General features: G+C 41.2%; 1 protein-coding gene across 2 annotated transcripts in view; it reads left to right on the plus strand.

Annotated features, from left to right (window-relative positions):
- The window catches only part of LRCH1 (leucine rich repeats and calponin homology domain containing 1), a 219731-nt gene that overhangs the window by 157061 nt on the left and 43837 nt on the right, over positions 1-18833 (plus strand). For both annotated transcript variants that reach the window (XM_068984230.1, XM_068984231.1), the window contains exons 8-13: positions 2148-2250; positions 4595-4722; positions 9082-9149; positions 10730-10816; positions 15473-15562; positions 15662-15698. In XM_068984230.1, the coding sequence (XP_068840331.1) occupies positions 2148-2250; positions 4595-4722; positions 9082-9149; positions 10730-10816; positions 15473-15562; positions 15662-15698 (513 nt within the window). The remainder of the gene's footprint in view (positions 1-2147; positions 2251-4594; positions 4723-9081; positions 9150-10729; positions 10817-15472; positions 15563-15661; positions 15699-18833) is intronic.

The raw sequence follows: 18833 nt of genomic DNA on the forward strand, positions 1-18833 counted from the left end.
ATGATTTAGTGACTGATAATACTCTTTTAAGATGTGATTAGTAGCTCAATTACTCTAATAAATCTGAATTTTTACTCTTTGTACATATAAATCCAGGAAAATTGCCTTTTCCCTGTTCTCTTTAGGCATTTGAGATTTAATATGTAGCTAAGATGTTTAAATTTATTTCCCACAAAATATTTCATAAGGCAATATATTAAAAATTAGTATACCTTGATATTTTTCATATAGCATATTTCAAAAGGAAGAAGAGTTTATAGGCAGAAAAAGAAGGCCAATATCAATAAAATGAAATTACCCTCATGAACCTACATGAGTAGTTTACTGTGGTTCCCTGGGGGAAAAAATACTCAACACATTGCTTTGTAAGTTTTATTTAATTCAACTCCCTTAGCTGTATTAAAACTCATAAGTCCCCTGAAATAGCCCATTGTTTCAGAAATTACTCACCCGACCTTATTTTCTATTAAATTAAAACAGGCTCTGCTTTATCCTTTGTCTGTCTTCTAAGGATAATTAAGTTCATTAATAAAACATTAAACAAAGAACTTCATTATCCCTTTGTTCCCACTTAGTATAAGTAGGATGCTAATATTCTAAAAGGAGGCCAAGGGTTTATTTTCTCCTTTTAAACTAGATGCATATCTTGCAATTTTGCTAAGTTTTTAAATGTGGGAGGAGGGTTAGAAGGAAGGACTGCAGAATGGATTATGTTCAATAGAATAAAGTGTGCACATTTCCCTTTGGCTTTTTGCCTTCCTGTTTATTGCACGTTGTCGTCTCGTTACCTGAGAACACCTCTAAGAAATGTGTGTTTGACACCGATAAAGGTTCTGAATTATTCCATGCAACTTTCTATTTTCACTTTATTTGGCGAATATGTTACCATCTGTGGTCAGTCAGTCTTGCTCCCTGCTCAACATCTCCTTGTGAGGCTCAGAATTCACACCTCATCCCCTCTTTGGCTGTTGCCATTGTCCGATTAATTTCAACATTTGTCACTCAGATGGATTTAGCATTTATCACTCAGATAAACAAGCAGAAAGCAAATGTGAGGCCCAGTAAGGAGCTGGGTAATGAATGAAATGCACATTTGTTTCCTGCCAGTTTCTGAACAGTCTGTGCGTGTGTCCAAAAGTAAGATGAACACGATGTGGTACAAGTCACAGCCTCGGGAGTTTAGGAGCAAGCCACAGTCACCTGAACTTGTGGGGGTTCCTGATCCCTGTGATTGGAAAAGCTTTTCACGAAATAGTGAAGCTAAAGCGGAGACGTGAGGCTTCATATTTCACGTGTGACAGAATCATAGATTATCTGAACAAGCCTCATCAGTTAGTGTGGGAAACACAACCCCAAGGGAGAACTAAGTCTGATTACTAAATAGAAGCATTATTCTGAAAACTGCACAGAACCCATGTTCCTTTTAAGTACTATATTTAAAGCAGCTTCTTATATATTTAAAACAGCTTCCTCTACCTAAACAGGGAAATAAACTGAAGCTTGATGTTGTGTGTAAGATGCACTGTAAATAAATGAGATGTTTCAGGGGCTGGCTGCCTGCCCTCTGTATTTGGCCCCATGAAACCTTATTAATGTACTTTTGGTAAATCAGTATTGTTGTCAGATCTCAGAGCACCATTACTATGATAGCAATCGATTAGACTTAGGGCTAGCTTGGTAGTGGATTTCCAGTTATTTCTTTATTCTATCAGGTGTTATCCAGTCCTTCTCAGTGTCCTGACTCTTAGATTAGAAAATATCATCAGGTCCCTGAAAAAATTTCAGATCAAAACGTACGTACAGAGAAGTGTGTGTGCGTTAACTTGACGAATTTTGAACAAGTGAGCACACTCACACAAACAGTTCCTGGTTAGAGAAACAAAACTGTACCAGCCACCCAGGAAGACCCCCTCATGCACCCACCCCGCAACCCAAGAGCAGCCACTATCCAGACTTCAAACACCGTAGATTAATTTTGCCCATCTTTGAATTTATATTTTAGTGGCATTGCCCTTTGGTCTCTTTTAATCAGTACTACGTTTGTGGGAATCACAGTACTTTTTTTTTTTTTTGATCACAAAACATTCTCTTAATCTGCCTTGATAACGCTTCTCCCTTGAATCAGACAGTGCCTTGTTTCTTTTCAGCCTTCTGATGAAGACACGGTTAGCCTCAATGTGCCAATGTCAAACATCATGGAAGAAGAACAAATCAAGGACGACTCCTGCCATCGCCTTAGCCCAGTTCAAGGTCTGAGAAGGAAGGATGGGAAGAAAGTGCTTGTTTTGTTTTGTTTTCAATATGTGTCCAGTTATTTGGCTGCACTTGTCTTAGTTGAAAACCTGGGGATCTCCCATCTTTATTGTGGCGTGTAGGATTTCGTTGTGGCATATAAGCTCTTACTTGTGGCATCAGGATCCATTTCCCCTACCAGGGATCGAACCCTGGACTGCTGCACTGGGGACATGGAGTCCTAGCCACTGACCACCAGGGAAGTCTGGTGAAAGTGCTTGTTTTTAAGTTCCAAATGCCATGTTTAAAATATGTAGAAATATGGCAACAGTAATACAGTAGTTACTGTTTATTGAGCATTCATATGCACCAGGCACTGGCTAATCTGTGAAGGTGATCTCATTTAAAATTCAAAACTCTGACATGGATACTCTAAGCACTCTATTCTATAGCTGAGGAAGTTTGGTTCAGTTCAGTCAGTTCTTTGCATCAGGTGGCCAAAGGATTGGAGCTTCAGCTTCAGCATCAGTCCTTCCAATGAATATTCAGGAGTGATTTCCTTTAGGATTGACTGGTTAGATCTCCTTGCAGTCCAAGGGACTCTCAAGAGTCTTCTCCAACGCCACAGTTCAAAAGCATCAATTCTTTGACACTCAGCTTTCTTTATGGGCCAGCTCTCACATCCGTACATGACCACTGGAAAAAACATAACTTTGACTAGATGGACATTTGTTGGCAAAGTAATGTCTCTGCTTTTTAATATGCTGTCTAGGTTTGTCATAGCTTTTCTTCCAAGGAACAAACATATTTTAATTTCATGGTTACAGTCACCATCTGCAGTGATTTTGAAGCCCAAGGAAAGAAAGTCTGTCACTGTTTCCATTGTTTCGCCATTTATTTGCCATGAAGTGATGGGACTGGATGCCATGATCTTAATTTTCTGAATGTTGAGTTTTAAGCCAGTTTTTTCACTCTCCTCTTTCACTTTCATCAAGAGGCTGTCTAGTTCCTCTTGATTTTCTGCCATAAGAGTGGTGTCATCTGCATATCTGAGGTTATTGATGTTTCTCCCTGCAATATTGATTCCAGCTTGTGCTTCCTCCAGCCCAGCGTTTTACATGATGTACTCTGCATATAAGTCAAATAAGCAGGGTGACAGTATACAGCCTCAACATATTCCTTTCCAATTTGGAACCAGTCTGTTGTTCCATATCCAGTTCTAACTGTTCCCTCTGTTCTAGAAGTGGCTGTTTTTTGCTGGCTGGATGTCTTTGAGGTCTTCCCAGGTGGCACTAGTGGTAAAGAACTCACCTGCCGATGCAAGAGACATAAGACATGGGTTCAGTCTCTGGGTGGGGAAGATCTCCTGGAGGAGGGCATGGTGACCCACTCCGGTATTCTTCCCTGGAGAATCCCATGGACAGAGGAGCCTGGCGGGCTAGGACTTGTTGGGGTCGCAAAGAATCAGAAACGACTGAAGCAACTTAGCAGGCAGGCAGAAATCCTTGAAGGTGATATGATCTTACTTAGTTCTTTCCAGCGTCCAGAGCAGCTGGAGGAGATCCGCCTTTGCTCCTTCCTCCTGTCCTGCAGCATCTAGAGCACAGTCCGGTTGGATGAGCTCCGACAGACAGCACTTTCCCCTCCATAGGGCCCTCATCATAGTCGCTTCTCGTGTTATGATTTTGGATCCTTATTTTTGTCCTTTCTGACACTTTCTTACCATGTTCACTAGTTTTTCAAATTCCTAGAATGTTTAGCATTATACCTGCCATTTATTTAGTAGTTGCTCAGTAACTAGTCACTGAATTTTGAATTTGAAATACTTACTTGTCACATGTTGCTGGGAGTGCAAAAAAAGCCCACTTTTATATTTTTCTCTTCTCTGTTCCTTAAAAAATATTACAGCAGATTTCATTTCTTTCATATGAAACTAAGCCATAAAGAGGCCGTGACTTTTTAAAATGTTATTATTTGGAGGATAATTGTTTTACAGAGCTGAGTTAGTTCCTGCTGCACAACGAAGTGAATCAGCTACACGTGTACCAGCTGCACGTGTACCTATATCCCCTCCCTTTTGGACCTTCCTCCCACCCCACCCCATCCCACTGCTTTAGATCAAGAGGCCTTGATGATTAGATTTTGGGTTTTCTGTTTCTTTTACTTTTATTCCCCTTCTTTCTCTTTTTTTCACCTTGTTCTGACATCATATAGGGAAGATAAAACTTGGGTCACCATACACCTCCAGAAGAGATCGGGGAGAAGATTGGGAATCTAGATGATGTGTTTTAGAGTCATCTATGTTTTTGTTCATCTGTTTATTAAGTCATGCTTTGTCTCTCTCTTTTTATTTTCCTAATAGGGGAATTTCATCAGGAATTTCAACCAGCGCCTTCACTTGTGAGTGACAATGACAACTCAGGAGAAGACAGAGGCCAGTTTTCCCATGGAACAGATGTGCTCCATTCGGAATTTATAAACTACATGAAGGCAAGTTGAGGGTCAGCCGTTAATAATTTCTTAACTTACTGAGTTCTGTTTGGCGCCTTAGAGTTTAAATTCAAGGTTTCCAACCCATCACCTTCACTCTCGGCTTATTGCCACCTTCCTCAGGCCTTTGTACCATCTTCTCGATGCCTCGCGTGTCTGTCTGCTGATATGAGGACCTGATCCCTGCCATCCATGCCTATGTGTCTGTGTTTATGTATGATTTTCTTTTGTAGTTGGAAATTACTAAGCTTTCCAGTGGTCAGTGCATCGTGTAAGTCAGGAAATTTGTGAGAATTGCTGTGACCATCCAGTAAAAGCTAAAACAAAGTTTCACGTGCTTTTCTATGTATCCTAGGAAAGTGCTTTACTTGGGAGCGTATTTATAGTAAAAGGAGAAAAAAAGGAAGACTTTTAAATGAATATGTTCCCTTTTTAGGAAGGTTCCTCTGAGGTCACTTATTCCCAAGCAGGTTTAGTGGCGCTGAGATGTTGAAAGGTTGGATGAAGTCACTAAATTGTCAGACGAAACTCCATCGGCGGAGCGGCAACGATGAGGGGAGAACCAGCCCTTTGCAAGGCTGGCGGTTAAGCTTCCACTTTGTGACAGGATTTTGTGCGTTGGTTTGTTCCTTTCAGTGCTTTGGCGTTGGTCGTGGCACCCAAGGATCACGAGGATATTCCTTTTGGCTTAATTCAGATACCTTGTGGGTTGTGAGAGACGGTGGTCTCTGAGTTGCTGTGTTAAAGTCAGGCCTGGGGTCTTTAGGTGCTGGTCCTTATTTCCTGAGGATGGTGCTAGGATGGCCGGGCTCCATCTAAACGAATGTCTCCGAGCATCACCTTTGAGGGAACTGGGAGAAAAACAGCTGAATGGTACACTGTAGGAGACTCAGGTGTGCTCAAAACAAACACAGTGATCCTGGCATATGATGCACATTTGCAGAAAACCTAATTCGTTACTCTGTATATTTAATCCATCAGCTCTTATTTCACATTATCTCACCCGCACTTCCTCCTTCTGTCCTCCGCCTCCTCTGATGTGGCTTCAGTGCAGCCTCATCACTGCTTATTGGGATGACAGCAGGAGTCCCCCAACCCCTGCTGAGCATCCAGCATCCCACCCCTCCAGGCATTCTCCTGCAGTGAGAATCTCAGACTGTGACTCTCCTGCTGGTGGCTCTCACAGGACGCTCCCACATTTGATGCCTGTCTGTCAACTCTGAGACAAGTCTGTCACCAAAACGTGGAAAATTGGGCTTTGATATTTCTTTTATGAACAGTTCAAGTTGCGGGTCTAATGGTGGAAGCCCTGAAGAAAACAATTAAAGTGATAGTTAAAAAAAAAAAAAAAGCATGTTGTTTCAGAAAAGCAAGTTTCCTAGATTTAGAGATTTCCGGAGGCACCAGGTCCATGGAAATGGCTACTGTACAGAATAGGTCCTGTGGGCAGAGTCTAGCGGAACAAAGGTGAGTGTTGAAATCTACCGCTAATGTTTCCCGAGTAAACACTCCTGCAGGAGGCTTTTCTTGGCAGGTGGAGAACTCTTAACAGTAAATTAAAACCTAAATCTACAGTGAAAAGTTGTACACTGAAATCAGGCCCATTTTAGCCTCGACTTGCATCTCTTTTAAAGTGTGAGTGTGTTTGACTGCCATCCAGTGTACTGAATTACTCAGCCCTCGACCATCAAGAGCTCTGTGTTGTATGTAATCGTGTCTCCTCTCCTTCACTGAAGTAGCATCTTGTGCTTTTGTAACTACAGTTGATCCTCATTCACATAGTTCTGTTATATAGCCTCCTCAAACACTGAATTGTCTAATCCTGAACTGTTGCTCCCATGGGAAATACAGGGTTAGGTTCCTACGAGCCTCTGGTCACACGGTTTTGTTAGCTGGTTGGTACATAACCTGGTTTTATGTGTATTCCTGCCTCAAGACACGTTATTTAATGTGGATTGTTGGTTTGTTAACATTGAACTTGCAGCCAAGAAAGACCCTGTAACTCATACAGAATGGAAGCTTGCCTAACACAGGTATTTTCTCCTTAGGGTACATCATAGCCTTTTCATGCTTAGGATAATAAGACAGCACTCTGGTACTACGCTCAGTTCAGTTCAGTTCAGTCGCTCAGTCGTGTCTGACTCTTTGCAACCCCATGAATCGCAGCACGCCAGGCCTCCCTGTCCATCACCAACTCCCAGAGTTCACTCAGACCCACATCCATCGAGTCACTGATGCCATCCAGCCATCTCATCCTCGGTCATCCCCTTCTCCTCCTGCCCCCAATCCCTCCCAGCATCAGAGTCTTTTCCAATGAGTCAGCTCTTCGCATGAGGTGGCCAAAGTACTAGAGTCTCAGCTTTAGCATCATTCCCTCCAAAGAAATCCCAGGGCTGACCTCCTTCAGAATGTTAGGGGGCATTTTAAATGCAAAATCACCAAAGAAAAGCCTCAAAGTGTGATACTAAGTAGACTCTGAAAAGGACACTTTTTTACAGTCTGAATACTGAAACAAAAAAGCATGGATGACCTCACCTTGTTCAGCCTCAACTACGGAAGTGTATGTTGGGGTTGGGGACTCTGGTTTTTCACCAGGTTCTGCGTGTGTCTATAAAATCACCACAAGTATTGATTTTGGGGTGATAAATAGATTTCAGATAGTAGATAAATTCATAAATACCAAATCAATGAATAATGTTTGTTGACTGTATAGCCATCTAACTTAGCAAAAGTAACCCAGAATGCCCCTTATTTTGTGTAGTGAAATAGATGTTTTATATATTTTTTGTTTTATATTGTTTTATATTGGCTACTTTTTATTGTGAAACTGAAACTTAGAAGGAAATACCCATGGCTCCTATAGTTGAAACCCAATAGGAGGAGATAAGAACATGTTTTCTTGGTTATTTCTGGTTGTATATTTTCACCCATAAATTTCACTATCACTTGGATAGAGGTGCAGTAATTTAGATGTTGATTTTTATTAGGCACAAAATGTGTAATCAATATAGAAAAAGTCTTAAGTGTTTTTCTTTTTTTTTTAAGGAGTCAGTGTTTTTCAAGCCAGAGGTTGACATCAAGCAGCTAGATCCCTCCTTAGAGGGAGACTTGTTCTCCATGACACATCTGGAGAGTTGGCTGGGCCTGAGTCAGTTAATAATGTGTCAGAACTTTGACACAGAAAACAATCCTTCTGTCTGTTGAACCTTGCTTGCTAGGGGAATGTTCCCACTTCCAGGGATGGCTTCCGTTTTAGCTGTCAGCCGAGTGAAAGCAGTATTTCTCTGTGCTGGAGATCAGAGTGGAGAACAGCGCATGGAAGTTCCAACAGTAGGAGAGGCCTTTCTAAATACTCCCACCAGAGCGCTTCCTTGGGATCATAGGAGAGCAGTGCATTTCAGTGAAATCTGGATGTTTTACACATGAAAACCATCAAATGCAATTTGAGGCATTTTTTGTCGTTAAGTCTTTTATGCGTCCCTTTTTCCTAATAGCACACGCAAGCGCGCACACGCGCACACACACAGACACACACACACACGGTCCTCACAAACAATAGAATGCACATTTCCATGTAACTGACAAGCTCAGTGGAGGAATCTGTCAACATCAGGAGGTGCTAAGAGGGCAATGAGGCATCGAGTTAAGCTTGGCATTTCTGACTCTTACGTTGTAATCCAGAGCCAGGCTCTCTTTTTTAAAATTTTAATGTTTTGCTGTTGTTATTGTTGAGTTGCTAAGTCGTGTCCGACTCTGCAACTCCATGAACTGGCAGCACACCAGGCTTCCATGTCTTTTATTTTTAATTGTGGTAAAATGCATATGACCTAAAACTTACCATCTCAGCCATTTTTTTAACTGTACAATTCAGCGGTAAGTGTATTCACCTTGTTGTGTAACCATCCCCCCCCCCCCCATCCACCTCCAAAGTTCTTTTCATCTTGTGAAACAGAAGCTCCTTACCCATTAAACAGTAACTTCCCAATCTCTCTGCCCTCTCCTCTGGCAACTACCATTCTACCTTCTGTCTTTATGAATTGGACTATTCTAGGGACCTCATGTATGTGAAATCATACAGTGCTTTTCTTTTCGTGATTGATTTATTTCACTTAGCATGATGTCCTTAGGGACATCTATGTTGTAACATGTATCACAACTTCCTACATTTTGAAGGCTGGACGATACTCTATCGTATGTCTAGACCACATCTTCTCCGTGCATCAACCCACGGCCACTTGGGTCGTTTCCACTTTCTGGCCGTTGTGAGTAGTGCTGCCGTGAACATGGACGGAGGGAGGTTTAGACTGTTGACTGTCACCGCCAGTGGCTCTCAGAAGACCCGTGTGTTCTGTCCCATAGGAAAGGACCGAGGCCTGTGAAGAACTGTTGCGGATAGAAGAGGATGCGCACTGGCCATCCGAGGGGACGTGAGTACCCAGAGCCGGGGATGAGCCTCCACCCTGGAAAGTGCATGTTTCAAGTGGAACAGCAGCTCTGTCGTGATAGAATCGTGGTTCACCTTTTTGGGGGGCAAGTTGATACAGTCCTCTCCAATGATGTTGATCAGAAGGTGCAAGTTTATCCGCTGGTGCTTATTGCCATAGTCTTGGGCCAACACAGAACTAGGACATACCTCTTCCTTGGCTGTGAGTTTTATCTGATTTGAGGCTATGGGTAGAATGTGATTCAGGAAATGAGACAGAATTTCTGGACTGAAGATTTCAGCTGACTTTCCTTTGTCTGAACCAACCAACCGCTGGACCTAAAATGATATGTGGTCCTGTTCCCACTTCTTTCCCCAGAGTCCTCAAGGCCTGAGAAAACCATATACTTCTGAGGTCTTGGTCTTAAGTCTAATAGCTGTGCTAGCTAATGTTTGTTAAATACCACATGCCACACACTGTCCTAAGTATTTCACAGGTCGTAACTCATTTCCTCTTTACAACAATCCTATGGGATAAATTCTGCTTTTATCCCTCATTTTGCCGATGACAAAACTGAGGCACAAGGAGACTGATCATCTTGCCCCAGGGTTACAGAGGGCTAGGATTGCACCTGAGGAATCTCGCACCAGATGGCCATTCCTTCCAGTCTATCGCATATAAAGATTTACTCGGCTAGCTTTATGCAGGAGGGCATGAGTTATCTGTCAAGACAGTGAACCTCTTCCAGGAGGTTGAGTTTGGACCATATGGCATAGGGTAGATTTTTGGTTCCCAAGATTTTGTTTTCCATGATCCAGTGTATAGGCCTGGACCTTCCGTCAAACTTCATGAGGGTTTTCCTCTTAGTGAGAATTTACTCCATCATTAAAAATTTCTCCACTTACAGAAAGACATTGACGTATGTTCTATGGTGGAAAGCAGTAACTGTGATCAAATCTCTCTTGCCTTTTAAAAATATTGCAGAGTTCCTTTCAAATTACGTCTAGTACAGCCAGCTCTTCATTGGATATGCTGAGGAGGAGGAGGGCTAGCTTGATTATAGAATCACAGAATTAAAGGGAAATGGATTTTATAGAGAAAGAGTTTTTAAACTATGTAAATCTTTGGAAACCCCATTTTCAATCTTATATCTTTTGTTCCCGACTCTGCCTGTAAATCAGTATCATCTGTAGACCTTAATAAAATGTTCAAGCCCTAGACAACCTGCTTGGGAGTATCAGACCTGGCATTTTTTTTAAGCACCTTAGATGATTTTACTGCTTAAAGAGCCTGGACTGAGAGCCACTCAGCTTGTCCATTGCCCTCATGTTACAGTTGAGCAGGTGGGGGCCCAGGCGCATTGAGACTTTGAATGATGTGTTTTACAGCCAAGCTGGCTCCCCAACCCCAGCAACTCTGGAAGCCCACCCCACAGAGTTCTGACACAGCTCCATGAAAATGCTGAGTTTGTAAAAGTCATTTTTGTATGTTATGTGGATTTTTGTAAGTTTGCTCTTAAGAACCCAGGTGCTGTTCGTGTTTTAGTGGCGATTTTCAGTCTCATGCTTGCTTTCGTGCTGCAGAATAAGTGCATCCAAAGACCAGGACATCGATATAGCAATGATTGAACAGCTGAGAGAAGCGGTGGATTTGCTGCAAGATCCCGATAGGTATGTGCGTCTTTCCTTGGCCCAGCTTCCGTGGGTCCATAATGTACACTGATTTATTGAGTGCATTTTCTCAGTTTTTAAAGTATCTGTGCACACAGTATGGGCTCAACACTAACCACTGAAGAAGAAAAGTTAGTTTTAACTGTCTGTTTTCTCAAGATGCATAAACAAAAGAGTCAAACTTCGGGAGGGATTGAGAGCAATTACCCCCTGTTTGTCGTTTCTAGAAATTCATTCATCCCTCATGCAATTCATAGGGTGATTTTTGTATAATGTTTAGACAACAGAAATAGTCAAAGTGCATATTTTATATTAATGAAGTTTAAACCCCTGGAATATAGAAATATAAGAGATTTTCTAAAAAAGGGCAAGTATTAATTTATCATGTGCTACCATATTTATTTCTTTTTAGAAGTTTTTTTAATTTCTGTTTAATTTGTTGTGTTTAATTTCTGCTATACAGCAAAGTGACTCAGTTATCCATACATATGGTGCCAAGTATATGTTAACTAAATTAAATATTTCCAAAGATTTGGGTGATAATTTTTTAATTGAATTAGTCATTATCAATAATAGGCACTATATGCAGTCAGTATAGTTTTGACTTTTTAGCTGAAGATAATAGAATGCTCATGGACAAAATATTTTTCAGTAAGGCAGTATACCTAGTATCAGGGATAACGACTGTATTGATGGGGAAATAGATTCAAAGGTTATCCCTGGTAAACTGTTCAGAGTTTGTGGGGATTTAAATGTGAAGATGATGTGGTTTTGTAATATGATGGGTGTGGAAATCACACCAGGTTCTGGGAATTTATGAAAAGAATTATTAGTGAGTCCCAGAGTGCCAGGGAGAGTACACCACCACCCTTGCCTGGCTCTGAAGGAATACTCACAGGTCGGGCTGAGCATGGCTGGAACCCTTCAGCAATTGATTTGAAAAGCATTTCGATTCTGCCAACATTAGATGAGTGCTTAGAGCATGGAAAGATGTGCAGTGTGTACGCTGGGGGATATAAGGATGAACAAGACACAGCTCTTCCTTCTAAGAACTTAAACGATTACAACAGATGTTGCCTTGAGTAGTGATTTATAAGTGTAATGGATTTAAGAGCTTGAAGTGAAGGAAAAAAGTGATAGCGTGAATGCCTGGCTCCGGATGGAAAAGGGGAGGTGGCTCAGCCAGCCTTTAGAAGTTTAGAGTATTTCACCTGGCCCTTTAACAGCTAGCACTTTCAAGAAGAAAGTGAATTCTGTACTGAATTAAAAGCTCATGCAAAGGCATAGAGGTCAAGAAGAGTGGAGCAAGCTTGGAAAATCTCAGGGAGAAAAGGTGATCTCCCATGCTGGCTGTGCTTCAGTATCATTTGTAGACGTTTCAAAACACAGACACTCTGCCTGACACTGCCAGTGGTGTGGGAGGGGGGGGAGGTCTGGCCATTTTCATTTTTTAAAAAGTTCTGCTGGTGCTTCTGATGTGCAGCCAGGAGTGGGACTTCCCAGAGGAGCTGTTAGGAGTGATGCAGGTGTGACTTCAAACTTGGGGTTGAGGAGCTGAGATTTTATTTCATATGTAGAAGGAGGCAGCGGTGGCTTTAACATGTGATGATTCGTGTTCATAAAGAGAGAGAGACACACACACACACACAGAGTAATTATATGGGGCGAGGAAATTGTACAGCTGGAGGAGAACACGCCTCAGTCAGCCAGACACTGGTTGTAAGCCCGGCTCTAGCACCAGTTGCTCTGGATGAGTTACATAAATTCTCTGCACCCCAGTTTTCTCATCTGTAAGATGGGCTATAAGTACTTGTCTTTTACTGTTGTGAGGATTTGAAATAATAAATAAACTGCTGGTGGAAAGGTGCACAGGCAGAACCATTCTCCAGAAGGCATCCTGGTAGTTTATAGCCATAGCCTAAAAATAGACATAAAGCTTTTGAATTAATTCCAAAAATGTATCCTAAAGGACAAAGAGACATGAACAGCAGTTGTGAGGGGAGAGAGGTGTTTTTCCTAGCAAATATTTGGGAAAAAGGCAATGATGTAACAGTTTGGAGATACTTTAATTATGGTCCTTAATAAGATGAAATATGCAACCAATACATTTTTTTAAACTTTCCAATGTATTTTACGTTGCTCACTATATAATGTTAGCTTTAAAAAGTGTGAAAGTACATACAGTTTGTTCCCAATGATATAAATAGAATTAGTGGATAGTGAAAGTTGCTCAGTCGTGTCTGCCTCTTTGCGACCCCATGGACGATACAGTCCATGGAATTCTCCAGGCTGGAATACTGGAATGGGATAGCTCTTGCCTTCTCCAGGGGATCTTCCCAACCCAGGGGATTGAACCCAGGTCTCCTGCATTGCAGGCGGATTCTTTACCAGCTGAGACCCCAGGGAAGCCCAGGAATACTGAAGTGAGTAGCCTATCCCTTCTCCAGCAGATCTTCCTGACCCAGGAATTGAACCAGGGTCTCTTGTATTGCAAGCGGTTTCTTTACCAGCTGAGCTACCTGGGAAGCCCCAGGTCCCATTAACAATTAAAACTAGAAACAAATATGTCAACATGGAAGTTTTCTCTGAGTGTTTCTAAATTACAGTTTTTATCTGTACTTTTAAACATTGGAGATACTCAGTAGTAGATACTGTGGTAGTTCTTTGGTGATTGTTTGAAGTCGGGGTGAGGATGGAGGGAAACAGTCCAAGGTGTTTTAGACCTGACCCCTCCTGTCTCCATCTGAGGTGGGGAACCATGGGGCACAGCCAGTTTGAGAAGGAGGGTATTGGGGTCAGTTTAGGACCTGCTGCATAGAATCCAAGGTGGCAGTGTGATAGTGTCCATTCAGCTGCTAGATGTTTAGGTCTGGGGCTCCAAGACTTAGACTTAAAAGTTTCTTTCAGGGACTTCCCTGGTGGTTCAGTGGTTAAGACTCTGAGCTCTCAAGGCAGGGGGCCAGGGTTCGATCCCTGGTCAGAGAATTGGATTCCACATGCTGCAACTAAGACCCAGTGCAGCCAGATAAATTTTGAAAATAAATAAAGTAAAATAAATAAAGTAAAAGTTACTTTCATAAGGTATGTTTTAATGGAAGCAATATTATAAATGGATGGAGTTCCCAAGGGTGAGCCTATCAACGGGAAAGGAATTTGAATCCGAGATAGAGCCTCGAAGACGTGATATGGCAGAGAGGAGACCCCCACTTGGGCTCAAACTTTATATTGTTTTAATATTTCTGCCTTCTTACACTTTGTATCACGTTTCCAGTAAACTTTGCTTACAAATTTGAGATGAATACGTGAGCCCCAAAGTGGAAAGGAATGGCTTCTTTTGGCGGAAATAGCAGTGGCCAGGGAATGTGGGACTGGAACCCAGAGTAAGATCAGGGTGGCCTGGCGGGTGTGGCTCCCCGCTCTGGGCCTCCGTTGCATCATCCTTCATGAGAGGTGGATGAGCTGAGGATCTGGAGATACTGCTCCAGCTTGGAAAGGTCTGAGGCAATAAGTTGCCAAGGATGTTGAGCCAGTCGGCATAGTTGGTGGGTGTGAAGGAAAACGGCCTTGAGTAACCGTCCCAGGGATGGTTGATTTACATCTTTGTGGATTGTTATTTTAAAATTATATTATGTTGTAAAACTTTTTATGGATTTGACCTCCTAAAGTAATCGCCTGCTTTGGCTGCTATAGATCTTTGTGCGTCCTGAAATAGATATTCTGCTACTACAGTTCTAACTTGATAATAATGTGTCTGTGAGCCAGTGTAATAGAGATAAAGAAAGAGCCCTGTTTTTGCTTCTGATAAAAAGAGGGCACTTCAAGAGGTCAGTTATTTCTAGCTGCTTGAATAGTAGTCATAAAAAGTTTATATACACATTAAGATTTCCCTTTATCTCATTTCCTTGAACCAGGTTGCTTTGTTTGTTTTAATCAAGTCACTGATCATAGGATTAAATTTTAGAGCTTTACCTTTCATGCAACCGTAACATCAAATAATTTAGTTGAATATTGCTTTCCTGTTTTGCCTTTGATTTCTTCTCTCAAGGATTTCTGATTGTTGGTTAGATATGATTTTCAATAGGATTGTATACTATGAATGCATACCCATCTTTTAAAATAGCTTTGTAACTTTTATATGACTGTTAGAAATTCCTGGTTTTATAGATCTTAAAAAAAATTCAACTCTTAAAATTACAGAAATTCAGAAAGTGTAAGACAGTTTTGGAGATAAAATGCATACCTCAAATTGCTTTTGAAATTTTTTATTTTAATATTCCTATTAAACAAATGCCCTTGGTGCATATCTATAGTATAGTGTATGTACAATATAGTAGAGAGAAACTTTACTTGTTTCTACAAACTGATCAAGTTCTTAATAAAATTTAGTGTGTGCTACCTGTGACTTTTATGACCTCATCAGAAATTACTATTGTATTTCAAATAAGTTGGATTTTGATACCAAAGTAGATTGAAAATTATATTTAAAAAAATATATATACTCATGGTGAGAAAACTATATAGTTTGAAATTTCTACCATAAACCTTTTATTACTCAATTCTAATGATAAACACAACTTTTAAGTATGTAACTAAAAGCAGTAGGATTTATTAAAGTTTAGTAATTTGGTAACACTTTTTTCCCCCCTTACTCTTTAGATTAAGCACAGATATTACACAGAGAAGCATTGTAAACTTTTACCCTGTGGACCCAGCAGATGACTTGGAATTGCAAGACTCAGCACTAAAGTATGTTGACCTTTCTATAACAGCACATTTTCTCTTTTTACATTGAAATAGTTTTGCTTTAAATTATATTTATATCTTTTTATTCTGTAATTCCTACAGTGGTCAGATACAGTTGGAGAGGTCTCCAGAATGTGAGGTAAGGCTGCTCTTGGAAGAACCAGAGTTCTGGTGCAGTATTCTGCCACAGAACAGTGGCTGCCGTATTCTATCAAGATGTATCATGGGGTAGAACATTCATTATAACACTTTGGCCGCCTGATACAAAGAGCTGACTCGTTGGAAAAGACCCTGATGCTCGGAGAGATTAAGGGCCGGAGGAGAAGCGGGCAACAGAGGATGAGATGGTTGGATGGCATCATTGACTCAATGGACTTGAGTTTGAGCAAACTCCAGGAGACAGTGAAGGACAGAGAAGCCTGGTGTGCTGCAGTTCATCACACGACCGAGTCAGACACGACTGAGCGACTGAACAGAATTTTCATTAGTGAGATCAGTATTCAAATTTGGTCAAGATCTGTTTTTCAAATATTTTGTACTTTTAGCTTCTTTAGTTTTCCTGCTTATCTATTCTATTTCACCTCCCATTGAAGATAAGAGTTGACTGTTTCCATTGAATTCTCTAAATCTTTGTCAGACAGTTTTAAGGCAGGCCATGGCAAATAAGACCCACAGGGAAACCTGGCTCTGTCAGAAACTGGAGGTAGGACCAGCCAGTGCCAGCAGCCTATGAACCGACCAGCTGAATGTAAACTAGGAAAGACTTGAGAGATAAGGGTAAGTGATTTGAGAAATGTCTAGGAGGATTAAGAGACTAGAAAAGATAAACTGATGGGGGAATCTGGGGACAGGGTAAGGGTAGGTTAGGTAGCTATGTAGGGTAAAATTCAGGTGGCTGCGGAGAAAGCAGTTTGGACATAAAACTAGAGATAAGCTTGGAAGATCCCAAGGAAAACAGGGAGGAGAGAAAAAGGTCTGAGTTGGTGGCAAGGGAGTAAAACATTGGTTACAGCCTGTTTCATCCCTTCTTACTGAATGGGTTTAGGATGGCTAATTTCAGTACAGCTAACTTATGTTCCTTGAGGTATCTGAACAGGTACCGTAGTAAAGCAGTCTCACACTCTTAACTAGCTAAGTCTCTATGTTAAATAAGAAGGAAAAGAGCTATAGTTTAAAAACCCATGTTCCTAGAGAATATGGTTTCATAGTTGAGTATTGTGATTTGGGATTACGTTGAGTTTTCTTTCCATCTCAAAGACTTGCTAACTATGGACTCCCATGGGCTACCTCTCTAACTTCTTGATTTTCTGTAAGTTAGGATCCATCTTATAGCCCAGGACACCTGACTTTAGCTGTGACTGTTCCTCCGCTCTGTCCTTAGGGTCACTTCACTCCCTCCTCCCCAAGTGGAGGGTCACTCAATGACCCAGGAGTGGGTCATCAGGAAGCCTCTTATGTGAAGGCTGTCCCAGGTCTATTTCATGAGGCTCTCCTTTTGAGACATGTGCCTTTTGATTCTGTGCAGACTTACTTTTGTATTTAGCTTTTTACTTGGAAATAATCATAAAAGGTTACAAAATTACAGAAGTCTGCAAAAAGTCACAAAAAATTATAACCTTTTACCCACATTTTCTGTGATTAACATTTTACCACTTTTGGGGTATCTCTGTCTCTCTTTTCCTCCCCAGAGTTCTTTTTCTGAAAATCAGAGGATAAGTTTTGTACGTCATAGTCCTTTTCCCTAAACATCTCAATGTCCCTTTCCTAAGAATAGGGATTTTATCCCATATAACTCAACTTCAGTTATCAACTTCACAAATTTACACTGATAAAATAGTTTCGTCTAATCTGCTCTCCATACTCCAAATATTTAGATTGATCTAATGACGTTTTTCACAGCACTTTTTCCCCTTTAGTAGGATCCGGTTTAGAAGCAATAGTTGCCAGGTACCTATAGTTTCCTTTATTCTGGATATTTCCATAACCTTTCTTTGATTTTTTTATGACCTTACATTTTTAAAGAATACAGTGCTCTTCTTTTTTAAAGAATCAACTGCCTCTTATTTTGTGGGACAGAAATCCTTCATATTTCCTCATGATTAGATTGAGTCTCCGTGTTCTTGTCTGGGATGCTGCCCAGGTGATGTGGTGTCCTTCTCAGGGTATCACCTGCAGAGGCTCATTGTGTATGTCTGTTCTTCACTGGTGATGGTAATTTGATCACCCAGTTAACGTGGAACTTGATTTCTCCACCATTTAAGTATTGTTTTATTTCCCCTTGCAACTAGTAGTCAGTGAAGAGATACTTTGAGACCACGGTAGGATCCTGCTGCAGACCCACTTTTTTTTTAATCTTTTTTTTTTTTTTTTGGTTGTGCTGCATAGCACACAGATTCCCACTAAGATGTGGGATCTAGTTCCCTGATGAGGGGTTGAACCCAAGCCCCCTGCCTTGGAAGTACAGAGTCTTAACTACGGGGCCACCAGGGAAGACCCTGCAGAACCACATTTGATTCCAGTAAAATAGATGCCCTCCTGTGTGCATGATACCAGGAGTATCAGGAAGACACCAAGCCTCTAGGAAAAAAAAGATCTCCATTCTTTCTCTGATTTACAGTATTAATTTTTTTTTTTTTTTCCTTTTTGGTGGAATGAGAAATCACGTTTGGTGTAAGGAATTCTTATTGCTTGTCTTCCTTCTTTGGGCAATTCTCTGTCCATGACAGATATGTCTTCATGATTTTAAAAAGGGAGGGAGAATTTCTGGCTCTGGTGGAAAAAAAAAGTCACAAGAAGGAGGAATGGAAAAGAAAGTGGTGAATGAGCAAGTCCAGTGCTGATGACATGTGGAACTTAAGTGGGCCCCTCCTTTATGGTCTGGTTATTTCTGTATTATTTCTTCCACCCGATTCAGGAAGAAACCAGTTTCATAAGCAGAGTTTTGCATCAGTTGGCCAGTCTGTGTTGAGTCCTTATGCTGGATGCAGCCTTGTTTTTAATACCCAAGACTGGAATAGGAAGGAGATGAAGTTGCCCTCACTTTTAAGGCATTTTAAAAATTGTGGAGAAAAGAAGCCATAGATATTGAGAAACCAGAGAAGGCTATGAGATGGCCCATAATCCTGGGTGTTTTAGGAACTCTGGGATGGTAGGGGAAGGGATAAGAGTTTAAGGAAAGAGAGATTAATCTAGATTTCAAGGGTGATTTGCATTTGGGTGGGTCCCAGGAGGCTGTGCTGAGCAAGACAGCATGGGCCTGATGGAATCAGCATAG

This window comes from Capricornis sumatraensis, chromosome 12 (assembly GCF_032405125.1).
Source record: "Capricornis sumatraensis isolate serow.1 chromosome 12, serow.2, whole genome shotgun sequence".
In the NCBI taxonomy this organism is placed as follows: domain Eukaryota; kingdom Metazoa; phylum Chordata; class Mammalia; order Artiodactyla; family Bovidae; genus Capricornis; species Capricornis sumatraensis.